Source organism: Zosterops lateralis (assembly GCF_965231275.1).
Source record: "Zosterops lateralis genome assembly, chromosome: Z".
In the NCBI taxonomy this organism is placed as follows: domain Eukaryota; kingdom Metazoa; phylum Chordata; class Aves; order Passeriformes; family Zosteropidae; genus Zosterops; species Zosterops lateralis.
Genome location: NC_139800.1, coordinates 32,218,824 through 32,243,809, shown reverse-complemented (window position 1 = coordinate 32,243,809; position 24,986 = coordinate 32,218,824). Strand labels below are relative to the sequence as shown.

Sequence of the window (24,986 nt, the reverse complement as noted above, 5' to 3'; positions counted from 1 at the left end):
CTGCAGGTGGGAAAGAAACACAGCTGTATCATCTGCCACAGGCTGATGAAGATTGGAACAGGGTGAACCTCTGGAACCCCTGCAATGTGTTAGTGATACCATTTAGTGAGAAAATGCAGCAGAAGTTTTTGACCACAGGACAGAAATAATCCGATCCTTTTAAAAGTTTTTGCCATAAAACAGTATAAGGTAAAGGAATACAACTTTTAGGAATCAAATGTCAAGATGGACAATGTCAGGTCCCAGTGGTTGTAATTAACACAACAGTGATGTCTCCAGCAGCTAACAAGAAAAAGACAAGATTTTTTAGGTGTTGTGGGATTTTGGAGAATGCACATTCCAGTTTGCAGTCAGCTTGTAAGCCCTCTCTACCAAGTGACCTGGAAGAAGAATGATTTCAAATAGCCCCCTGAGCAGCAACAAGCCACTGGACAAATCAGGTAGGAAATAGTTCATGCGGTAGCCCTTGGGCCAATCTGAACAGAGCAAGATGTAAAAAATGTGTTTTTTAATGCAGCTGGAGAGAATGGACCTACCTGGAACCTCTGGCAGAAAGCACCAGAGGAGTCTTGAGGCTGACCTCTAGGTTTTTGGAGCTGAGCATGCAGAGGATCTGAAGCCCCCTATACTTTAACTGAAAAGGAGATACTGGCAGCTTTCAAAGTGTCTTAGCTGCTTCAAAAATGATTGGTACTGAAACACAGCTTCTAGCACCACAGTTACCTGCACTGAATGGATGCTCAAAGGGAGCAGAAGATCATCATGCAGTAAATGCTACATGGAGTAAAGAGGTTGCACTGATCACGTAAAGAATTTGCATAGGAAATCCTTGCCATACAGTAAGCTTAGAATTAATCATGGACTGGCCAGACAACAAAGATTTTTGGAATGTCACCAGGCTTCTGCTGAAGAGGCCCCACTAGATAATAAATTCCCAGAAACTGAGAAGCAATATGCCATGTTTACTGATGAATCCTTCTGTCTTGTGGGAAAGCAGCTGTATGGAGTCTCCTATGACAAGTCACAGAAATTGCTGGAGAAGAACATGAATTGAGTCAATACGCAGAGATGAAAGCCATCCAGTTGGCCTTAGACATTGCAGAAGGAGAGAAATGGCCAATGCTTTTTTTTTTTTAATCTCTGTAGTGATTTGTGAAGGGTGGCCCTGTGGGGGTGGTGACAGCAATGGAAGCAGAATAACTGGCAACCTAGGAGTGAGCCCATCTGGACTGCTAAGTTGTGGCAAGACATCACTGCCTGGTTGGAAAGCTGTTAGCATGGGTGAAGGCCAACTGCATGGATTCAGCAAACTTTTTTTTTTGTGGATGTTTTACAAATATTTGACAGAGGTGTTCCACAGACTAGAGGAATGTCTGTCTGTATATCTATCAAAATAGATGAGAAGGGAAGTGGTGGGATATTGGGAAGTGTGAAAATTGCTGTGACATAAGGGGTATGGAATAAAGGGGTGGATGAGTGTTAGTTTTGGCTAGGGTAGAGTTAGCCTTCTGTACAGTGGCTGGTAGGGGGTTGTGTTTCAGATTTGTGCTGAGCAAAGGGTTGATAATGTGGAACTGTGTCTGTTACTGCTGATCAGGACTTAAACACAGGCAAGACCTTTTCTGCTTTTCATGTAGTCACACTAGCAAGGAGACTGTGTGTATGTGGCAAGTTGGGAAAAGACCCAGCATCATGGGCAGGTGACCCAAACTGGGCCCAAAAGGGGTACCATATGACGTCATGCTCAGTATATAGATTTGGGGGAAGAAGGAGGAAAAGTGGACATTGGTAGTGAGGGTGTTTGTCTTCTCAAGTCACTGTTACCTGTGATTGGGGCCCCTGCTATGCCGGAGATGGCTGAACACTTGTCTGCCCATGGGAAGCAGTAAATTAGGTTCTTGTTTTGCTCTGCTTGTGTGCACAGCTTTTGCTTTTCCTGTTAAACTGTCTTTATCTTAACCCATGAGTTTTCCAGCTTCTACCCTTTCAGTTCTCTCGCTGTTCCTGCTGGTGGGGGAGTGAGAGAGCGAGTGCCTTCATAGAGCTTGGCTGTTAGCTGAGGTTAAACCATGACACCAGGTGTAAAATCCATAATAATATCACTGAAGCAGTGTTAATCCAGTCTGCTCTGGGGTAAATTGAAGAATATGCTCATCCGATGTGCTAAAATGTATAAAGTTTCTGTCCATTCCAGGAAAACTGTAGTGGCAGTAGGGGAAAAAATAAGATAGAAGGAAATCAACATGAGTCAGAAGCAGAGTGTGTAGCATTACTGACTGAACTGTTCATCAGTCTGGTAACTAGCTATAGAAGTTGGTTTGTGATGTTTTGGGATTAGAAATGTGCTTATTCTGAGCCTCCTTATAGAAATACCAGCAAAGATAGCCAAGTTGCTTCTGAGTCAGTGTACTTCTTTCTTCTGACTGTTCTGGTATCAAGTTATGAATCTGAGTTGAAATCAGTCCTTCTGGTTAAGTTCCTCTGCTGCAGAAAGTAGGAAAACAGTAGAAAATATATATGAAGAGTAATGAAACAGGAATCAGGAATTCTCTGGTAGAGAAAATGATTCACTTATCAGAAATAACAGTTTGAGAAAATTAGCTTCCCAAGTTTTATATCTGAAGTCGCAGAGTGGCTTCATAAGCATGCTTGATGATTCCTTAACTTAAGGAATACTGTTTGCATTGTCTGCACACTTCAGTCTCATATAGGCAGAGTCAGGGTAACTAGTCTGTAATAGAGTGAAAAAACATAAGAGCCAGGTGCTGGAGCGATCTGCTGCTTACCCATTTAACTGGGAGAACATAGTTTGTCGTGGTGCCAGTTGTTTAAGGACTCTCATTTATGGAACCATTTTGCAAATACTGGTATGTATTGTGGTGATGCTCAAGCTGCTGGTATGATGGGATTTGGGAGCCTGATGGAAAACCATCCATATCAACAGCTCAAAAATGCTATCATGTCCATGGGTGTGTTAGATGAAATAAAGATTTGATCTTCTGTCCAGGAGAAGTTCCAGCAGTTTCTGATTGCAGAGTAGGAAGTGTGCAGATTTACAACATACAAGTAAAGAAAATGTATTTCACTATGAGTTCACTAAGATGAGGCTTAGTTAAGCAGTTGGAAACAAAACACTGCCCTTGCACCTTGATCCTTGTCTTTGGAAAAGTGCTACAGTGGTAGAGTACTGTAACACTATTTCTCTGCCTGTTGCTTCTCACATGAGAAGAATACACTTTTGAAGCTAAACAGAAGTATTTTGAAACTAAGTGTATGTCATCAGTTGTTAAATTACCTGCAGTTACCAGTGATCTGCCTTCCCTCAGATTGTTTTATGAACTGTGTGGTTCTTACATATCTTGCTTACCATCCTCTTCCCTCTCTTGACTTCAGATGACTGTTCATATTCTCCATAATCTGTGTAACAGAACATTGCCTCACATGGGGTTTTTCTTTTCCCATAGTTGAGAGAGCTCTCGGCCCACCACGAAGTTAGTAATCATGCCTGCAAAGGGGAGTGGATCAAAAGGGCCATTTGTCCTCTGTAATTTTGAAGATTCCACTCACCTTAGTATGGACCCTGGCATTTGTTTGGGAAGAGACTTGGAATAGGCCACAGCTTCAGCGCTAGTCAAAAAATAATTGTAGTGTGCAAGTATGAAAAAATAAAAACTCATTCTTGCTGTCTAGTAGATATGAACTTCAGTTACTGTTGTGGTGGTGTTTTTTTATTTTGCCACTAAAGACAACCAGTGCCAATTTGGTACTTAAAGGAAGGAAAATTTCCATCCCCCACTCTCCTCCCACGTTTTTTTACCTTCTTGAAAAACTTTTGAAAGCAACTTACCCATTCTTCCTAGCAGGAAAGGCAGAGCAAATGGAATGAGTAATCTTAACTAGGCATGGACCAAGTGAAAGAGTTTTGGTAAACACAAATGTGAAAAGAAGATATAGAAGCATGGGAACACAGAGGGGTTAGTGATGATGTGTTATCTCAGGTCCTTGCTTGTGTAGTAGGAAGAAAATCAGTCTTTAAATCCAGCTAAAAAATACTTACTTGGCTTTTTTTTTTTTTTTTTTTGCTAGTAGATGGTATTCCTGCAATTAGCTAATAAAATGGAGTGGTTAAAGAAATATTTGGTCTTTATAAGCAAGCCTTTTAAAATTTTTTTAACATTGTTCTTTGGAGGGTAAAAAAGCCCCCTGTCTCGTCATGTTTTCATGTCCACGTCTCTTTGTTTTGCATGTGTCTTACTGTTAGATTTAGAGCAGCTGCACTCTATTCTCTTCTTAAACTCCTCCTTTAGAGTTCTTCTCTTCTGGTCACTACTTAAATATTTATCTCATTGACATGATCTGTTGCTTACCACTGCTTACCACTTAACCTTACTTGGAGAAAGCCCATTATCTAGTTTAAACCTGTTGTTTTAAAGCTGTAGAGAGATTATCTTTTCCAGATCCAGCTGTGCACATTGGTGGCTGTGTAGCTTCTACTGTATGTCGCTACCGCGATTGTCACCTTGTCCCCATTTTGGTCCACAGAATAATTCGTGAGTGCTTCTGAGTATTTTAAGCAGAACTGGCCAAAGAATGGATTTGTTGAGATGGCTTCTTCTTAAGCAAGTGCAGGTGCTTTTACTTGAAGTGAATTAGGACAAACAAAAGCTCTGGCATATCTACAGGTTTCTGACAGGACGCTTTGTAGTAAACCTCTTTGGTGAATGAATATCTGTTTGCTGGTTTTTTTATGAAAATATTACCTTATGATGTGACCTTTTTTGAGATTCTGATATGGATACAGAGTCTGGAACAGCATTTGTACTGATAGGAAAGATGGACAGCTTAGTGATAAATTTTGAGAATTTCTCCAGTAAGAATAGGAGGACAAAGCCATAAACATTGCTTAAATGAGCAGAGGGTGCACCAGGGTAACATAGATAAAGTGTTAAGCATATGGTTTGGTTTTGAAAAGCTGAATTTTGAAAGCAAAATAAAACAAAATCACCACAAAAGACCTTCTGTGTTACATAAGGAAAAGACTTTTTTGTTTGTTTGTCTATCTTTTATTTTGAGTAAACTAAGAATCTGTTTTTTAGGGCATCCAAGATGGATCTCAAGTGTGCTCTGGAAGAATGTTCGATGGCACTGAACTTATTTCTAAATAATAAGTTCTCTGAAGCACTGGAACTACTTCGTCCATGGTGAGATTCTGTTATTTTCTGAAGTTGTTGTACAACTAGATACTAGACAGTATCTAGTACCTGAAGATTAATTTAAAGCCTCTGAGGATAGTAGGTTTAATTTATTCTATTTTACCTGAAGGCATTTCTCCTTATTTGGGTTATTTTAATTTAAAACTGTTAAATTCAAAAACTGTTGATTAAGCACTGAATTGTTATGTTTGAATTTATTATTCAAGCTGTCTTTCCTCACACAGAGGAGAAAAGCTGGGGAGCAAGACCTTATTCAATGAATCTTTGATCAAATAATTTGTACAATAAAACTGCTTTTGACAATACAGAAAAGCTGGAACAAAACTCCAGAATACTCTTTCTGTTGTGTTTTATATTATGTTTGAGTCTGGTGTTTATCTTTAAGCTCATCTTTTGATCTTGATTTTCTAAGTAATTCTCCTTGTTCCCTTGTTGCCTTTCGTCCACTGAGAAGAAAAGCATGGCAGTGGAGATGTAGGGAATTAAAGAATATGAAGAGGTTCACAGGTGAAACCTGTCTTATCTGTGACTTTGTTTGGAGGCGATCTAGGTAGCTGACCTTTAGGACTGGGATCTGAATCCCTTCCACTGTTCTTCTCCTGTCTGTGTCTGAAAGGAGCATGTGGCACTGAGGGGTGTGTTGGCAAGAGGCATATATGTAGCCCATGTTAATAGAATGGAGTAATGTTCTTCCTCTGCAGTTTGGTGATAGTAAGAATGGATTAAGGGTGATGTGTTGGTGTTGTACAAACAAGTTCAAGACAGCTTTAAATGAAACATGAGAAGTATGACACAGTTACCAAGTGTTTGCTTTTAGTGCTCTGGAGAGCTCAAGTGAGGAAGGTGGTAGGCCAGGGGTATTATCTCTTAAAATTAGCTGTAGTTAAACTCAAGCTTCTTGAACAGTGATATTACTAGGTTATATTCTCAGGTCTGTTACCTCCCTGTTTAATTCTTCCGCCTCTTCACAAATTAATACAAGCGCCTCTGCATTTAATTTTGTATTGCAATGTACAGTATTGCTTAAATGCACACGATTCATGTTTTCCCTAGGTCCAAAGATAGCATGTACCATGCACTTGGGTACAGCACTATTTTAGTTATGCAAGCTGCAATGACCTTTGAACAGCAGGATATACAAGTGGGAATTTCTACTATGAAGGACGCTTTGCAAACCTGCCAAAGGTAAGCCCAAGCAAGCCCAACAGCTATGAGATATTAAATCCAATAAGCATTCTTGGTGAAATACCCCAGTTCTCTGTATGCTTTTAAAGCAGACTCTTGTCTGTATCATAGTAGTCTAATTTTGTAAAGGTGGAGTAAGTTTCACTACACAATTATTACTGGTGAGGATATTTTTCCTCATGGTATTGTGGAAACAACAGACTTGTCCTGTCTGGGTATTAATAGCCACTAAAGATTGCTTCACTGTGTAAACCTACACGTAAGTTGACATTTCATGATTGAACTGTCTGAGCTATTGACAACTGTGACTTTTTGTTTTCCAACACTTTAAAGGCCTATATTTTGAAATTTCCCTCTCAGCGTGAAAACATTCTTTTTTAAGAAGTTGTTTCCAAAGGTTGAACCAAGAGTCTAAAACAATTAAGCTTGTACTAAGGTTTCTTCTGAAAACCAAATAAGGGTTTTTTTTTATTTTTACAAATGTGTTTAGCTTCCTGTAAAATGAAAGAGCTGTTACTCACATCAGAAATCACCCCACTGAACATTTTGCTTCTGGTCCTCCTTTGAACAGCAAAAAAATCCTTAGAAAATGGGTTGTGAAAGCTAAAGTTTTAACAAACTTATGACAAAAATAGAAGAGATTTCTGGTTTATTAGTTCTTCATCATATTAGTTAGGCTATATTTTATCACAGCGATTTAAGAAATTCCTGCTAAATATTAGTGTTGACATTTAATATCATTGTCTTAGCCATGGCAAAAAAGAAAAGAAACACTTATCAGATGCTATCTGAAGAAGAGAAGGTGTCAGCAGTTTCTGCATCTTTTTTAGATGTGCTATCAATTCGCAGTTTCATCTGAGCTATGTTGTTCAGTGTGTCTGAAGATTAGATGTTCCTCTAGTCTGGACAGCTGCAGTACAGGATTTCATCTCTGCAGGATATAAACTTTAATTCATGAGTACTCTGATCTAGTCTGTCACAAAACTCATAAAAATGCAAGGGAAAGGCAATTAAACATTCAAAGGTGAATAATTAGCATAACTGTGTACCTTAATTCTTGTAAGCATTATATTAATGTGTAATGTCATAATCTTATTGTCAGGATCCAACAATTGTCAATGTGAAGAGTAGTGTAAACAAATTATAATCTAATGCTTAGTATTTATAGTGAGTGACTCTCTGGCTTACGGAGTGCATTCATTTTCTAAATGTAGAATTGTTTCTCTAGCTTCTTCATAAAGCTGAGTTGTTTGTAATTTGTTGTCAAAAATCAGTTTTTGGAATTACGAAATACAGTTGAGATCTCTTGGAAGTAAACTATGTGACTGTTTTGGCATTTTATTTGTCATAAACCACCATAAAATACTGAAGCATTTATATTGAAAACAGTTCCTTTTCGATTTTTCATTCTAATTCTGAGCACAAGTTTGAAAAACAGAAAAAAACAATTCGTAAAACTTCAAAGTCAAGTTCAAGTGTCTTGCCCAGCATCAGAGGCAAGCTTCTGGTGAGTGGCAGTGAGGTTGAAGCTGCCATACATCTAAAGTAGATGAATTGAAATTGCAAGCATGCATTTAATGTTGGGTAGGCTTTTTAGCCTAGAGGGCATACAAGTCTTTAGACTACTGAAAGAATTGAAAAAGTTGACAAATGATCATTTTGCTAAGAATCTCTGTAAATTTTGGTTGGAAATGATTAAGAATTCCAATAATTAAATTCAGGTTTGTGTTAAAATGTATGGCTTTCTTTTCTTCCTTGCGCAACTTGTTTAGATTCAGGAAAAAAAACACAGTGGTGGAATCCTTGTCCAATCTAGTTTCTAAACAGACAGTGGATCAGTTGAGTGAAGGTAAGTGGTTAAATAATACAGTTAAAATTAAAAAGTGAATAAAGTTCAAAACTATCCCTGCCAATGTGTACAAATATGCTTAACTCTGTGACTTGAGTAGTATCTTACAGTAATAAACATGCAAACCATGTATATAATTTTTTTTTCTAATTTGAATGCAAAGCTTCAGTGGAGAATTCAGCCTTATTTTTTTTTTGTCTCTGAGCATGCATGAATTAAGAAAGGAATGCCTTTCACAACACATTATAGGGCTGAAGGGAAATTTCCTTTTTCTTACTTAAGACAGCTCCCGAAAGTTTAAGAGTCATTGATGCAGAGGAGTACATCCTTGTCATTAGTTGCATTGGAATCTGAATATATTAACAAGTTTTGTGCTTGTCTGTTTTGCCTTAAGGTGTTTTGGGAAATGGTATCAGTACATTGTTCATGGCTCTGAAAATGCTGATCTCCTATTTCTGATTCAGGCAGAATCAAGTATGCATTTTTTTCTAACCTGGCACAAGAATCCTCTTTAATACTTGGACATCAAACTCACCACGTATGCACTGTACATACAGCAGCCTTGTGCATGTGGCTGGTCTTGCAGCATGGGTGCAGAGCAACTCGTGTCATGTGTGTTAAATCAAATGTACTTTAGCGCTGCATGAAGAGAGAAAATCTGCCTGGGGCTTTCAGTTTGTTAAGCATGACTTGGTGAAAATCTGTTCATAATGTCTCAGTGGATGTAGAAAAAGCCTGAACCTCTGTAAGGGTTACCATTCATTCTACAGAAATTTCTTGTAAGATGTGAAAGGAGGGCTGAAGGAATGAGTTGCTGTGGGCTGTTAGGCTTAGAGTCAATGAAAAATACAGGAGACCATCTACCAGAATGTCAAATAGCTTTTTCCATAGACTGAGGTGAGTTCTGACAATGTTTTGTCTGAGAAGAAGGGATATAGAATTCTGTTGGGATTTGCGTGTTACAGCTACTACTCAGTTATTGAAATGGCAACAGCAGAATTTTGCTTCCTTTTTTTTTTTTCCTTGTCTTGGCAGCATTTTGTTTGTTCCATTGACCCCAAGATGACAATATTGACAATGAATTTGCTGATAATAAATAACTTTTCTTTCTTATATAGAGGAAATGCATGCTGAAATCTGCTATGCTGAATGCTTACTACAGAAAGCAGCTCTCACCTTCGTACAGGTAAAGCCAATTTTCGATTTTGTGTGACTGTGTAATGGAGAGAGATTAGTACTTGTAAAACATCATTCCAACAATAGACGTGATATTTAAAACCATATTTTTTGCTAGTGAATGTTATTTCATGACAGTGATTGAAAGTATGGTAAATCCTGTACTGCTCAACAAAGTTCTCTCTTGGTATGAATAACGAAAGACAATGTTCAGATACCAAGGTGTATTGCTCTGTTATCCAAGGTGGTATGATCAAATGATTTGCATTACACTGAACGGCATCCTGTGCCCGTATAAAAATACATTCCAGTATGAGGAAGTGTGTTGTTTGAAACTGCAAGTTATTTTTTGCATAAACAGGTAGAATGTTTTCCAGCTAACATAACTTCAGCCAGTACACACATGTAATTTCCAATTCAGTCTTGCTCTCTATGTACGTAATGTCATGAATAATGCAGTAACAAATGTTTATAAAATGGGCATGCCTTAGCATTGCTGAGGTAACAGTTCAGCTCACAGAAGGGTGTGGTATTTTATACTGTGTGGTGCTGTTGATTTAGGTTGTGATTCAGGAACTTCATACTACAGAGTTTTCAAATTCAGTTTGGAATTTCATTCCTGAAAACAGGAGTTAGTCATACTTTTTTAACATATGTAAGCATTTAACAAGTATTTATTGAATATATTTTAGATAATCTCTTCCAGTATAAATTATGGGAAAGAAGCAAGGCACATAGATACTAAGGTCAGATTAAGTTCCTTTTGCAAATACATATAAACTACTTGATCCACTATTTGGCCAGAAGTATCAGGAAATATTATTAATGGTATGTTAGTCTTTCCTATAGCTTGCTCCTTTACTAACTAAGTGGAAGCAACCCTCTTTATTTTTGTTGGGTGGGTGAAGTTTGTTTTAACCATGAAAAGAATTTTGAAACAGTTGTTGAAGGAGGTGAGTTAGGACTGTATCAAATAATAAAAAATGTGTATTAGGTGTGTATTTTCTCTAAAACACCACATCTGTATTGCTTTTGACTGAAATACTCCACTCTGCTGGTTGCTGTGCTGCCCCATATTTTTTTATCTTTGGCTGACCATGATTCATCTTAGGATGGTGATGATAACAAAAATGTAACCACTCAGAGGGAAATAGAATTCTTGTACTAAAAACACTTTCATTTGGGTGTTCAGACTTGCAGACAAGACAGAAGAGGTCTTTTGAAATGGTGATCCTTTCATGGAAGCCAGAATTTCCTTTGGTTGATCGTTCTGAGGCCTTTTTTTGGTGCTTTTTCATTTTCCATCTTGTATATACTGTCCCTAAGTATTTAAATGTGCATTTCTGAAATGCCAGCACATGTTCTTTTGTGTGAACTCTAGGAGAAAAAATTTCTTTCCATTGAACTGATCATATCTTGGTTTTCAGGAATTTAGTTTTGATGACAAGTACATTGTGGCTTTGTTTTGATTTGTCTAGAGGTTAGTAAGTGCATAAACTGAGTAATACATGTAGTTACTTTTGACTGGCAGTGGAATTTCATCTGTTCAGGGAGTTCTTCAGTTTGCCTTCTGCCAGTTTCTGTAGGCGTCCTTGTGCGTGTCAGAATCACCATTTCCAACGGTTCCTGCAGCACCATCTGGTGGAGAGCTTTCATGGTTCATTTATATCCATTGCAAATTCTGCTAAAAGTAGCACTTTGACTCTCCTTTTCACCTTTCTCTTCAGTTTTAAGATTTGTAACATGTACCAAAGAAGTGTTTCCCGGACAACTTAGAGCAAGTGTTTACTTCAGTCTTAGATACGCAGCTGGTAACTGAAAAACATTTTCAGTGTTTCCTATGGCATTAACTTCCACATAAATGTAAATGTACCTGGAGGATTTTTATGTACCTGTTATGTGTAATATGAATGCACAATATTTTATAGTTATATCCTTTTCTTCCAGGATGAAAATATGATCAACTTTATCAAAGGTGGCCTCAAAATTAGGACAAGTTACCAAATATACAAGTAAGCTATTAGAAAACATTAATATAAGCAGTTGGAGTGGCATTACTGCCCCCAAAATAGAAAGGAATATTTTTGTATCAGTCATAGTCACAAATAAAATTTCTATGTCGTGTTTCCCCTTCCCTCCTTTTTTTCTCCATCACAAGGGAATGTCATCAGGTGCTACAGATGACTCAGGGGAACAAAAGCAAAAATGAAACGTACTACCAGTTTGAAGGAGGAGTAAAACTTGGAATTGGGGCATTCAACTTGGTATGACTTGTTCCACTACAGAAAGGGTTTTGGGATAATTCTGTAGAACTGTCTTTCTTTGTATATTCAGTACTAACTGATTTAACATTTACACATTTTTAAAGTAGAGATACAGGCTTTGGAGGCTTTATGCAATTATGAAACCAGCTGCAACTTCTGACATGTGTGATTTCTGGGTTGTTTCTACTAGTTTATTCTGAACTGTTTGATTCTCTGGGAATAACTAATATGTGTATTTCTGAAGTGAAAAAGCAGCTCCATCTACCTGTGTGTAGCAGGATTTTAAAAGATGCTTGCACTGTGGTTAAAGAATAGCTGGAGTGACTGTTTAATTCTAGCTCCCCATGTATCCTGTTCTTTTGCTTCAGTGACATACTCTAGATTCATATAGATAATTATAGTTAGAAGAATGAACAATAGTTTACTAAGTTTGTGTAAAAGAAAATTGCGTTTTCTTTACGCTTTGCTACACTTACACCTCTCTCATGGCAATGATGAAAGTTGATTTCTGTCAGTATGTTAATTTCTGTATCATTTTTGATTGGAGATGGCCAATTTTGAGTATGGTCAGAACTCAGGTCTATCCACACCAGACTTTAAAATTCAAGCAACTGTGTTCCTAAGTGTCCTGACCTCTCCTATTCTTTATGGAGTCTTCTCAGTAGGAAGCTTAACAGAAAAAGTGTCTGATGGGTAGAATGTATTATGGGTGAATGGAGCTTTCTAAAAACTGACCCTTAAGTTGACCTGCTCCTTAATGCTCATTTGATAAGGTGGTTATGGTGTTTGTACATTTTCTGTTGTGTAGGATGTGGAGGATGCAGTTACAGAAGGAACAAAGATGCCTTTAATAAAGGGCTAAAGGGTTATAGCAACAGCTGGTATTTCTAGAACCATTGTGCTGATTACTGAATCATCTCCCACAGGAAGAACAAGTAGAGCTTCTGTGATACTCCCAATAAAATGGAATAGTGGCAAAGGAAGGTTACAGTTGTAGGTTGTAAGTAATACTAAAATAGATAAGATTTTAATTCCAGAAGACCCACAATTTTCAAGCAATTTCTCACCAGCTGAAGGTAGATACATCTGTCATTAACTAGGGAAGCACAGCTGGACTCTGTCTAGTCTCATGCTGCTTGATCATCAGAATTCTGACTATATAAGTTTACTTTCAAGTTCGTTTGTGTTTTACTTTTTTACTAATGTGTAATAGCATTTAACATAGTAGCTGGCCTCTTTGGTTCACATTTATAGCAATCTAACTATTTTTTAAAGTGTACATATTTTTAATTATCCTTTTATTTTTAAATATATTTCAGATGCTGTCACTTTTACCAGGAAGGATCCTCCGACTTTTAGAATTTATTGGATTTTCTGGCAATAGGGTATTAGATTTGATACTTGCCTTTTCAAATTAATTTTTTCTCCAGTAAAAGAATGTATGGATTTGATGTCATATATTCTACACTAGAAGTATAATCTCGATTGTTTATCAGTATTTTAGTGTTGTTAAAAAGATAAATGGATTAGATGATACAGGCATAAAAGCACATATATGGTGACACTCCACTCTTTAACAACCATAGGAAATGACCAGTTTACTTAAAAGGAGATTCTGCCAAGGCAATTTCTTTTCCTTTTGCTGGTCTTTAAGTAGAGGAGGTCAGCTTTATTTTCTAGTTGATATAGTCAGAAGTTGACATTCCTTGCCAGTAACTGAGGGAAAAATCACAGTTCTACATTTTTCCACCCAAAATCTCGGCCCATTTCTTTGGAAAAAAAAAAAAAAATCCGAATATCATGTGTCACCTTGGAATCTAGGAACGTCTTTCTCTTGTGGATGAAAAAATATTTGTTATTTTTTTAAAGTATTTTACAGCTCTTTAAAACTCCTTTTGGCCCCCATAAAAATGAAAAAAACCCAAACAAAACTCAAGCAAAAAACCCTAATAAAATAACCCACAGAATTCAGTACACAACTGAACTTTTAAGTTACTAATGCTACAGTCACCATATGGTCTTACTGCTGTTAGCTTGTCCACAATATGGTTCTCCTGTTGTAAAATTAGATTTCAGTAGAGACCTGTTTATTCTGTTTCTTCCTCTGAAAAGCTTGGTTCATGCCAAAGCTCTTCCAAAATACATTTTCCCTGACTAAAAATGCAATAAGTGCTGAAAGAAAAGGAGCAATTTTGAAATATCATCACAATTTTTTTGTGTGGTGCTTGAATTCTCCTATAATTCATCAAGTTGCTCTGCAATAAAACTGGTCTGTTAATACTTGTTTTGAGGCAAAATTATGTTTCTGAGAAGTCACTGTTTTTGGTCAGGGAAGCTCTGAACTCATCTCAACACTCTCCAAAAAGTCAAGCTGTTATCCAGTGGGTTTAAACAGGAACATAAGGGAAATCTCATGTGTTAAGAGCTTCGTAAGGCTCCATGAATCTGGATCTGTCCTTCGATGCTGATGTATCAGCAGAAGTAATATCTTGGTCAGAACCTCAAAGTAGTTATTGACTTAATGGAAGAGAGTTGAGGATAAACCAGGGTTTTCTGTGAAGGAAGATTCACACCAAAAAGTAGCACGGGAGCAGTTGGGAGAGTTTACCACCAAACACAGGTTGAAGGATGTTATTCTGGAAGTCTCATAGTCAGAACATAATGGGAAAGTGTTGTAGACCTGTGTGTCTGCATCGTTCATGTGGTGTTCCCATTTCACCAGAGCACTGAAATGCATGATTTTATTAAGAGTTAGATTAGTCTTCTCCTTCCTGAGTGCTATTTGCTGTGACAGAAATGTTTTGGTTGAGGGATGTGTTGGATTTGAGATAAGTACTGAATTACGAAATACTTACATCTGAAAGGAAAACTGAATTTTGGTTAGCCAGAAAAAATTAATAGTAACTCTGTATACTCATAGTTAATTCTGCATGTGTTTGTGATATTTCTTAGGAGTTGGGCCTCTGCCAACTACGGGAAGGCGCATCTGGCAGCAGTTTGAGGGCCATTCTGTGTACTTTCACCCTGTTGGTTTATCATACTTACGTCTCCTTAATCCTTGGTGAGACCACTGTGTAGCTTTTCAGTCATGCTACACCTTATGATAGATACTGTGATTTATTTTTATAATTGAATTTCAAAATAGTGGCCAAATAGGAATTTGCTGTATACTTAATTATGATCTAAAATTAATATCCATGACAAAGCTGTGTCTGCAGAAACAGTGAGGGTGGATAGCATTATACCAACATCTTGCTCCATTTGCAGGGCTGTCTCAACAGCAAAATATTGCAAAGCAGTATTAAGTTAGAAAAGTCATTATACATAAATTAACATCAGATGTTGTGAAAACTATCTCCAGAAAAAAGCCTATACACCAGAATTAATTGCTTTTGCCATTTAGAGCTAAAAGTTATGATTAATTCTATATGCTTCTTTGCCATATATTTTCACATTCTTTAATGTTTAAGTATTTTAGTACTTGTCCCTCAGGCTCATCAGGAAATTAAGGAGAACTTCATTTATTCCAGCATCACCTGTATGTCATTACTGAGTTCAAGATAAGGAGAAGAGGCAGCTGAGAAATGTTTTCCTAACTTGCTAAAACAATTAAAGGGATTTAAAATTATAACTAGGATCAATAATTGAACAATCTAAAAAATATTCCTGTAATTGTAGTCTGTTTTTCCTTACAGACATTTAGTATTTTTAAAGCACTTAGTGTCTTTGGGACAAGAATTTAGTTTTATAGAAACAGAATATTATGAAATAATTCTACTTTCACATAAAGCAATCATCCATTGATCTGTCAAATATGATTTGAAAACAAAATCTTACTCTACGAAACTTGGATTTTTTAAAGTACATTGAGGTTGGTTTATTATGTTTTTTAGGTACAGGGGAAGCCAACCTTCAGGAAGCAGACAGTCTCCTAGAACCCTACCTCCAGAAATTTCCAAAGGTGTGTATTTTTAATAAATTTTACAACAGAAATATATACTTCCTTAAGCTCAAACTCCTAACTGGTTATTTTTCCCATCTCTTTTCAAGGGTTCCATTATTCTGTTTTATGCCGCCAGAATAGATATACTGAAAGGAAATTTTGAAAAGGTAAATAATTTTTTCTTTCTCAGGTTCTTGTTTAGTGTTTAGCCTGAGGGGCGGAAAATAATTAATTAATCTACATATCAGTTGGACTCATTAAGTATGCTGTTATCCCTGTTCACATTCACTGTCAGTGTTGATTCCAGCTCTCTATCTAAGTAATACTGAAAGGGAAGTTTATCTCATTTTACTTGTCAGGTGTTCTCCACCTGGGTGCTAGGTAAGAATTTGCTTTGTAATTAGACATTGGTCTCACATGGAGTTGTAATTGGGCCAGTTTTCATCATTCTTCCTTAACTACTCATAGGCACAATTGAGGTTCCAAGACTGCATAGCAGCCCAGCAAGAGTGGAAACAGATTCATCATCTGTGTTACTGGGAACTTATGTGGAGCTACACCTTCCAGCAGGACTGGCTTCAAGCCTATCGGTATGCAGACCTGCTCAGCAAAGAGAGCAGGTGGTCTAAGGTAAATGGGCAGGTGGTAGACTTTGTTGTGATGTACCAGTGGTCTCTACAGTTAGAGTTACTTTTCTTTTTGCACAACAGGTGTAATGCTTGCCTTCCTGAGAAACTCGTAAGCAAAAACACAATGACACCAAAATGTTTTAACTGGGTGGTAAAGGGTGAATTTTTATTTCATGTTTTGAAGTAGCAGAGCCATAAGCAGCAATGCTTTGGTCTCTCCAAAAATGGAGGTGCTTGCCCAAGGTGGAAGGAGGAAGAGGGATAGGAAAATTGTAAACTTGTCTCTCAAGTTCTAACACTCACTGGTAAAACTTGGCTGAAGAAACTGTGTTTGGTGTTTATAAACAGACACACCTACTCAGCAGATGCTTTGTGACACAAAATGAGAAAAGCTGCTGGGGACAGGATCTCACAAGGAAAGCTGGGCTATCAAATAACTTTTTCCTTGTAAAAAACGTTTCTCAGAGTATAAACCAAGCACAATGTGTCAGTAATCTTTTATACATTATTGTTGTCTGTTCCTCTGTAGATTACTGTTTATTATCTTAATTAAAAAGGTATAATTCTATCTAATTAGAATTAGAACATCTAATTCTTGGCAAAAGAGGAAGAGAATAGTATATACAATATGAAGTGCAAGTGTCTTTAATAGAATTGTGATTTTTTTTTCTGCAAAACCCAGTTATTAAGCTTCCCTTAAATCAGTAGTCAGATATTTCCTTTTGTTCTTTTCAAGCATGTCTCTACATGTAATAGATCATATAATAATAGTTGTGGACTTTAGAACAGTTAAGTCATTTAACCTCATCTCTTTGATAGTGGTTTGCATAATAAATTCTCCTGTTTTTTGCAGGAGAATTTAACTTTCTGACTAATATAAAACAGTGATAAATACAATTAAAAAAATTACAGCATAAACTCTGCGACAAAGGGAATGCTAAACTTTTATAGTTCTACCTGCCTGATAATTATGGAAAGACTTTGATGTAGCAGTGGGGGTGAGAGATTGGAGTCTTTAGTGTATTGATTAAACACAGAAAATCAGATGCAGTAATCTGTTTCTGTTTCTTTTTGAAATAGGCAATATATGTATTCCAGAAGGCAGCAATTCTGTGTATGCTTCCAGAGGATGATTTGAAGAGGACTGGTGAGGACATAGTGTCTTTATTCAGGTAAGCTTTTATAAAGCAGCTGAATATACCCTCTTTTTCTTCCCATATCTTTCTCTTGTGTGACTTACTTCTTGCTTTTAACCATAAACACTTCATTTTTTCTCTTTGCAGTTAGAATTAAAATTGCTTTTATCAGCAAAGGTATATCCTACATCTCTGGTCTCCATGGTGTAAAACAACTTTAAGATTTTTAAGATGTTACATGTCAGAGAAAAACAGTAAATCTAACTGAAATGAGGTGAAAAAACAGTACCAGTAAACAAGTTCCATTTTCCCTTCTTGTAGACAAGTGGATGGTCTAAAACAGAGAATTGCAGGAAAATCTATCCCAACTGAGAAGTTTGCAGTAAGGAAAGCTCGACGCTATGCATGTCCTCAACCAGTGAAGCTGATATTACCTGCCTTGGTATTTATTCTTGCTTTGTTTTCATAATTTTCAAAAAAAAAAGAATTTTACATTATAAAAAAAAATTGCATCATTATACAGGGAAGGAATAATATTGTCCGGTATTATGTGTCTGCATTTTAAATTTTTTAAAGAAGTACTACATTCATGCAATGTGATTTTCGTGAACAGTATTAGGGACTGGATCATATTACCAGCAAAGCAGCAATCTGAAACTAGCACCAGACTTTTTATGTGAAAAGTTCAGCATATACAAAACTGCGTTCACATCCTTTTTAGGCTGGCATAATTTTAGTCCTTGTCTTCTAGACTCATTAGGACATTGTGGAGTGCTTTGGTACTTTCTGGTTTTCTGATGAAATGAACAGTGGTGCTTGGTTTTGTTGTGGTGTTTTTTGGGTTTTTTTGCTTGTATTGAGTCTGATTGAAACATGCAGAAGTTAAAGATAATTTATGAATGCTATTCTAATTTCCCATATTTTAACTTCAGAGTCATTACGATTGCAGTCTGTTTATATGTGCACAGTAGTGATACTTTTCATACGAGTATGCTAAAATCTTTGTACATACATAATTTACCAACAACGGTACATGAAAAACCTAATTCAAGAAGGAATTTCTTATGTTAAAGCTCACTGATATAGAAAGAAGAGTCCAAAGAAAATGAATCCACTGGCTCTAAAATTCACTCTATATTAAATTGTATGTAGAGGACTAAGTAAAATTTTTCTTGGGCTTGTACAGCAGAGTGCTTGTAAGTTGTGAGTATAATATATTTGGTCTTGCTGTCAAATCCAGTATCTTTTAATTAGGATTTTTTTCATCATGGATTAGGCATAACCAAACATAGTGAGTGGTTTATTTCAGTAAGTGTGAGTTAGACAAGACTGCAGAATTGAAACAGATCTAGCATGATGTAGTTGATGATGCTAATAACACTTTGATAGAGCCAGATTTTTTTCTCTGTCTGAAAAGCTACATATTTAGCATGCAGATTCAAAGGGAACTATTATACTGATGTATTGTATCAGCTTCAAAATGACATTAGGCTTCATATTTCAGCAGTGTAATTTCAATTGCAGTAGAACAAATGATACTGTAGTATGTGATGACTGAGTTAAGATCTTGGCTCCTTCTTGATTAGCATTAATCCTCATTCTCCTTAAGTTTTACAGTGTGGTAATGTATCAAAACAAGCTTATTGCTTACTGTTGTACTGAGGCATCTGCAAAGATTTTTTTCCAAGATTTGCCTTGGTTTTTTTCCAACAAGATTTTGTAGAAATTATAGTAAAATGCGGGTACTGGAATTACATTTTTATCCAGAATGTTGTATCTACTTTCAGTTTTGCTCTGTACAGAAGGGATAGATTAGAGCATCTCTCTCTCTCTACATACATGTATAAAAACACAAGAGTGTTTTTTGAGTGCATACTTTAATAAGTGTACTGTATATACAAGCACATACTCAAATGCACACCAAATTTACCTGTCATCCTTTGGAAAGAAAATACTTTCAGCTCTTTATTTAGTTCATGCGACAGACGCCACAAGTTGAACCTAAAGCATCCAGTTTTGCTGATGTGTTATGTGGATGATGGTAAACTGTCCTTATAAAATCTTACAAATTCAGTTTAATTTTTGAAGATCTGTGAAAGTATGTGAAAGAAGAATCCATTAAAAAGGCTTCATAACATTCAAAACTTAGAAACCCAGGTTAACTTTGTCAACACACATTCAACATAATTCTTCCTTTCCTGTTCCTAGATGTTTTGTACCAAAACAAGCTGTGGTAATATTTTTTGTGTATTCAAAAATGTTCCACAACAGCCTTTTCAGAGGCACTCTTTAATTAAATGCTTATGCAATTCCATGGGTTTTTCTTAACTTTTTGTTTGTTTGGGGGGTGTTTTGTTTTGTTTTGTTTTGTTTTGTTTTAACTCAGGAAATGATGTATGTCTGGAATGGATTTGCAATTGTGGGCAAAAGGGCGGACCTCACTGAAAACTTACTGGTAACAATTGAAAAAGAAGAAACAGCTCTACAAAGCGAAACTAGTAAGTGATGAATTAAGATGGAATTATTAATCTTATAAGAAGTGTTGACATTTTCTATGCTTCTGTCTTCTGATATTCTGCAAGTAAGTGTTGGCTTTGACCATGTGCTAATTAACTCCAAGTATGGAAATTTTGGAGCCACGTGAAAGTTACGAGTGGTTCTTCAATATGTTCTTTATGTAGCTCGATGGATGCTGCAGATGACTACAGAAGACTCAAGGACATGAGATTATTAGTTACAGAACATGACTACTCTAGCTTAGTTTTTCTTGTCTTTGAGAGTGTTCTTGGACCATAATCTGCTAATGTATTAAATGTCTGAAAAATACTGGTTTTAAACAAATTGATATCACTCTTTATTACAGAAGACACATGCTGCATAGAATATGACAAAGCATAAAAGATATAATGAAGTATTATGCATGAATGAGTCTGGTTTTTTTGTTTTACTTGCTGGCAAAATATAAACATATTTATTAGTCATAAAATGAAACATACTTAAATAAACTTTGAGCATGGTTTTACATCTTGGGGTAACATTCAAAGAATCAGCCCATAACTTACTCCTGAAAGAATTTAAATGGAATTATTGCAACTGGCTTACTGCACAAGTACTTGATTTTATCAGATTTTATCAGTGTGGTTCTGTCAGCCGTCATATGATTTTTTTTGGTAGATTTTTCTTTAGATTTTTTTTTAGAATGAATATAACGGTTTTGCATGTGAAGCTTTAAAAATGATAATTCACTGAAAATAATTTTTTTATTGAACCCAGATTTTAGTCATACTTATGAACAATTTAGTGACTTAATATTACCAGTAGTTAAAACAGATATATCTTACATTTCAGAATTGCTAGGTATGATTTACCGTGTAAATTGAAGCAATGCATAAGAAAGTACACAGGGACATGCAAGAAATATATAATGGTCAAATCCAGATGGTATAGCAAACCAGATGAGAGTAACCTGCATAGCCATGTTTGAATTGGGTTCCTTTATTTTGTGTTGCTCTTCACTTTTCTGCAGAATCAGTAGCGTGCCTCTGAAATCTCAAGTGTTTTCCTTTTTTGTTACTGTGATATTAAAACAAAAGTGCAGTGATATGCAAGATACTTGCAAATAAAGTCAATCCCATGAACTCCACGAGTAGGGTTCTGGCAAAACCTGCTGGGAATCCAGTGCTGCATTGGTGCAGAAGTTTGTACTAGAAGTGCTCATCAGTTGTAGCAGTGAAGTAAATTTCTTATCAAATCCCTAAGTAGAGATATGCAAAGTACCAAAATAAAAGCAATGGAAATAAAACCACTGTGGTTTTCCTATGGAAATTCACTGTTTGCAAACAAGACATAGTCTGGAAGTGTATATACTTTCTCTGTGATTTTTTTAGTAAAAACGTCTGTCAGATGTGTTTTTATTTTGGATTTCACATGTGATCTTGATCTACTTTTAAAGATACAGAAGCAGTGAAAATAGACTGATTGTCAGAGTTGCTTCTGAATCCCTTAAAAAAAAGTGAGTTAGGCTGCTACCAGAGTATGACAAGGTTACATTACAATTTTAAGAGACAGTTTTAATAGTAGTAGTAATGTCAAAAGATTGCTAAGGTGCTGTGAAAAAAGAATGTTGATTATACACAAAGATCACTTAGGGACTGAGATTTCTTAAAACTGTTTCTACTTCATTTGCATCACATGAACAGGCACAGCATGGAATCTCTCAGGGACTGAAAGTAATTTTATGTTGTATAGACCTGAAAATAGAGATCGTAGAAGGAAAAAATGAAAGACATTAGAGATATTTGTTTTTTCTTTTCCTCCCACAGGATTTCTGGGAATCTTTTTTTTTTCACCCTATTTCCAATATATAAAAAAGAATATGTAGCTTCAAGAAAAAATAATTCCTTCCTTTTTTTTTTTTTGTCCTGGTAATGATACTTCCTTTGATGTAGAGCACTGCAGCTGCGAAGATGGTTCTCCCACATATATTGCAAAGTTGTCTGTGTTAAATTGGCCTGTGCATTTGTTGTCATTTAGTGTTAATGTTTTGGCATAATAGCTTTTATTCTTCTGGGAAATAAGACTAGTAGTTGAAGTTGTTAAAGGCTGGCAAGCCCTTACTGACCCGGGTGCATGCCCCCAGAATTTCAATGAATGAGTCCTTCAGGAGACAGCGGCAGAACCAATACCTTAGCTTAGCAAAACAGGCTAGAGAGAATGCTAAGTACTCATGCACTGCACTTCTACTATCACTAAAAGCGCAGTCTGTCAGTTACAATCTATCAAGACTTTCTGGCTTTAAACACAAACAGAAATAAGGCTGAATATGGTGGCAAAGCACTTTGCGGAGTCCTAAAATGCATTAGTCTTGCACATTTCAGAACTGTTTACGTAGGATTTCTTTGGCAGACTGTTAAGGAAAAAAAATAATGTGACCTTAGAGAGCTGGTAATTAGTTGTAAACAACATGATCAGAAGGGAGGGTGTTTTGCTTCCCAAATTGTTAATGTATGTGGTGCCATCTGTCTATCCATATGTGTTTTCTTTCCTTTCTTTTCCTTCCTTGTACCCAGCAAATGCTACAAACTAAGGAAACTAAAAAGGATGACACTTGTTAAGTAAATTTTGAATTTATTCAAACACCTCTTTCATCTGGTATTTTTAGTCCTATTGAACATAAAATTTTTTAATTTTTTGAATATTATACATTACTACTGAGGCTTCTCAAACATTAGAGGTGATAAAAATGCTAGTAAACATGGTTTCTTGAATTTGCACTGCAAAATGATGCCTCTGAAGTGTTCTGTAGGACAGAGTCATGGTGTGGTTTTACAGGTTTTTTTATGTTACTGGTACTACTGGAGGTCTGCCAGTGCTCTGTAATAGGGGAAGCTATTCAAATAATATGGTAGTTTCTGTCTCTCTGTAGTTTTAGCTATTGCAAGTAAGAAATCTTTAATTAATGACTGTTTATGTAATGTAATGTATTTAATTAATGACTGTTTAATCTCCAATTAATTACATTTATGCCTGTTTGTTGGATGTTTCAATTTCTTCCTGTTTCTACTTGGCCTGTCTTTTAAGAAGAAGATATGGATGTCATAGACACATCTTCTTTAGTAGACAGTATTTTAAATCGTCTGAAGGTTATGTACATTTTGAGGTATAGAACATGAGAAACAATGTCCTGAGTCTGAATACATACTCCCTACTGAAAATCTAATTTTCCTTTTCATGATGTCTTTAAATTGTTTGACAAATATTTCACTTTTACACTTAGATCACAGTGAATACTATGTGGATGATGCATGCATGTTGCAGCTACTGAAAGGCCTCTGCCTGAAACACTTGGGAAGACTCATGCAAGCTGAATTATGTTTCAGTAAAGTCATTCAAAGGTAAAAAATAACAGAATTAGATTTTCTAGCTTTTGGTGACATTTTTGGTACTCCTGTTGCAGCTGTCATGTTAGAATTTTGAGTAATTAGAAATTGTGTTAAGGAGCTGCAATTAAAATACCTATGAAAGTAGTCAGAGAACCAGAAAACTTTGCTGTGTTTTTCTGTAGTAATTTAACACTTGATATAGCTTTATATGTGTGGTGTTTGAGGCTAAATAAATCAAAGTGCCAGGTAACATACATCTCGAATTGTATTTGCAGAGCTACCTGTGAGTAAGGACAATTCATAATTGAAGACTTTTTTCCTGTGTTACATATTTTCAGTTATCAGATCCATACTAGGTGTAATAGCTTTTCTGTATAAAACATGAGTCAGGTACTGGTTGTAGTTGAAAACTTCATAGAAGTTTTTAGGTATTTGGGCTGAAGAAGCATTTTTACATGTGCAATATTTCTACCAAGTGATTCAGAAAAATTAATAATTAATAGAATTTTTTATTGAGAATTACATATGTTTTTATTCTTGTGCTATCTTGTTTTCTCTTATTGTTTCTAAGATCCTATGTGAGTTTAGTCAAGCACATTGCAAGTTACAGGGCAGAGGGGCTTGATCGATTGCAAGTTGAAGGAACAGTTATTTCTGAAACATCTTTTTCCGAAGGTAGATGGCAACAGGCAGGCTTTTATAGCTGAGATATTTTAAAAATGTAAAGACAACATAAAGTGTATGTTTTGCATGGGTGAGAGGAAAAGTTTTCTGGTAATAGAGTACCTACATTTTGTTCAGCATTATTTTCTACATGTTTAGGGCTGCAATAGTGATTTAAGACTGTTTATCAGTGTGTACAGAATTAACCAGTAAAGAAGGCTTCAGAATGGTTTTTCTGGCTATGTGCTGTTACCGGCAGTGATTCCTTTTAGAAGTTAACTGGTCACTTGAGACAAGGTTGTAAGTAAACATTTCTGTATTTTTCTGATTTTCTAGTGAGAAGCAAATAAAATATGACAGTTACTTGGTGCCATTTACACTGTATGAATTGGGTCTTCTATACAAACAACAGGATGAGAGAGAAAAAGCAATAAGATACATAGAAACTGCAAAGTAAGTGGAATTTTTTTAATCGCCTTCTAAATTAAGAATAGCTGTGTATTTGTAGCAGTGAAGTGTTTTTCCTGACAGCTTCCTTGCAAAATACAAGTAATTATAAATTTGTGTTCTTGATTTTCAGAACTTGTCCAATATAGTTGAATTTTGCAGTTTCATGAAACTGTCCTTCAGACACAGTGGAGTAGACAGATTCAAATAAGACACAGTATGAAGGGAAAATGTTTCCTTCTCATATGGGCTTCAGAGATGCCGAGGGTCTACTGCCTGCATGGGATGAAGCTGGAGAGTCCAGGGAAGGGATATGCACCATTCTGTCCCAGAGGGCAGCTGTGGAAATTAGATCAACTCCGCTAAAGGTGTTCATAAGAATAGGTTAAAAGCCAGTACACCAATCTGACCACACCCGTTTTTTCTTTCACATGGTGTCACAGAAGAGCAGCTGAGAGTTTAATTTACTGTAGAGCAGCATGATGTCCCTTGTGTTTACAGAGAAGTAGCCCAGTCTTGTAATAATGTCTCCTCATAGGTTTTTTTGTTTGTTTGTTTTAGGGAGCTGGGATTCACAGAGTACAATTTCTATAAATATG

The 24,986-nt window shown here is 36.2% G+C and overlaps 1 protein-coding gene across 1 annotated transcript in view; it reads left to right on the top strand.

Moving 5' to 3' along the window:
• TTC39B (tetratricopeptide repeat domain 39B) overlaps positions 1-24,986 on the top strand; it is a 68,000-nt gene that overhangs the window by 41,394 nt on the left and 1,620 nt on the right. The window contains exons 3-18 of the mRNA XM_083883748.1: positions 5,097-5,201; positions 6,267-6,398; positions 8,171-8,247; positions 9,366-9,433; positions 11,371-11,435; positions 11,582-11,687; positions 13,007-13,072; positions 14,640-14,748; positions 15,581-15,648; positions 15,738-15,797; positions 16,099-16,260; positions 17,340-17,431; positions 17,717-17,837; positions 19,782-19,893; positions 23,172-23,289; positions 24,277-24,393. Of these exons, the coding sequence (XP_083739874.1) occupies positions 5,097-5,201; positions 6,267-6,398; positions 8,171-8,247; positions 9,366-9,433; positions 11,371-11,435; positions 11,582-11,687; positions 13,007-13,072; positions 14,640-14,748; positions 15,581-15,648; positions 15,738-15,797; positions 16,099-16,260; positions 17,340-17,431; positions 17,717-17,837; positions 19,782-19,893; positions 23,172-23,289; positions 24,277-24,393 (1,578 nt within the window). The remainder of the gene's footprint in view (positions 1-5,096; positions 5,202-6,266; positions 6,399-8,170; positions 8,248-9,365; positions 9,434-11,370; positions 11,436-11,581; positions 11,688-13,006; positions 13,073-14,639; positions 14,749-15,580; positions 15,649-15,737; positions 15,798-16,098; positions 16,261-17,339; positions 17,432-17,716; positions 17,838-19,781; positions 19,894-23,171; positions 23,290-24,276; positions 24,394-24,986) is intronic.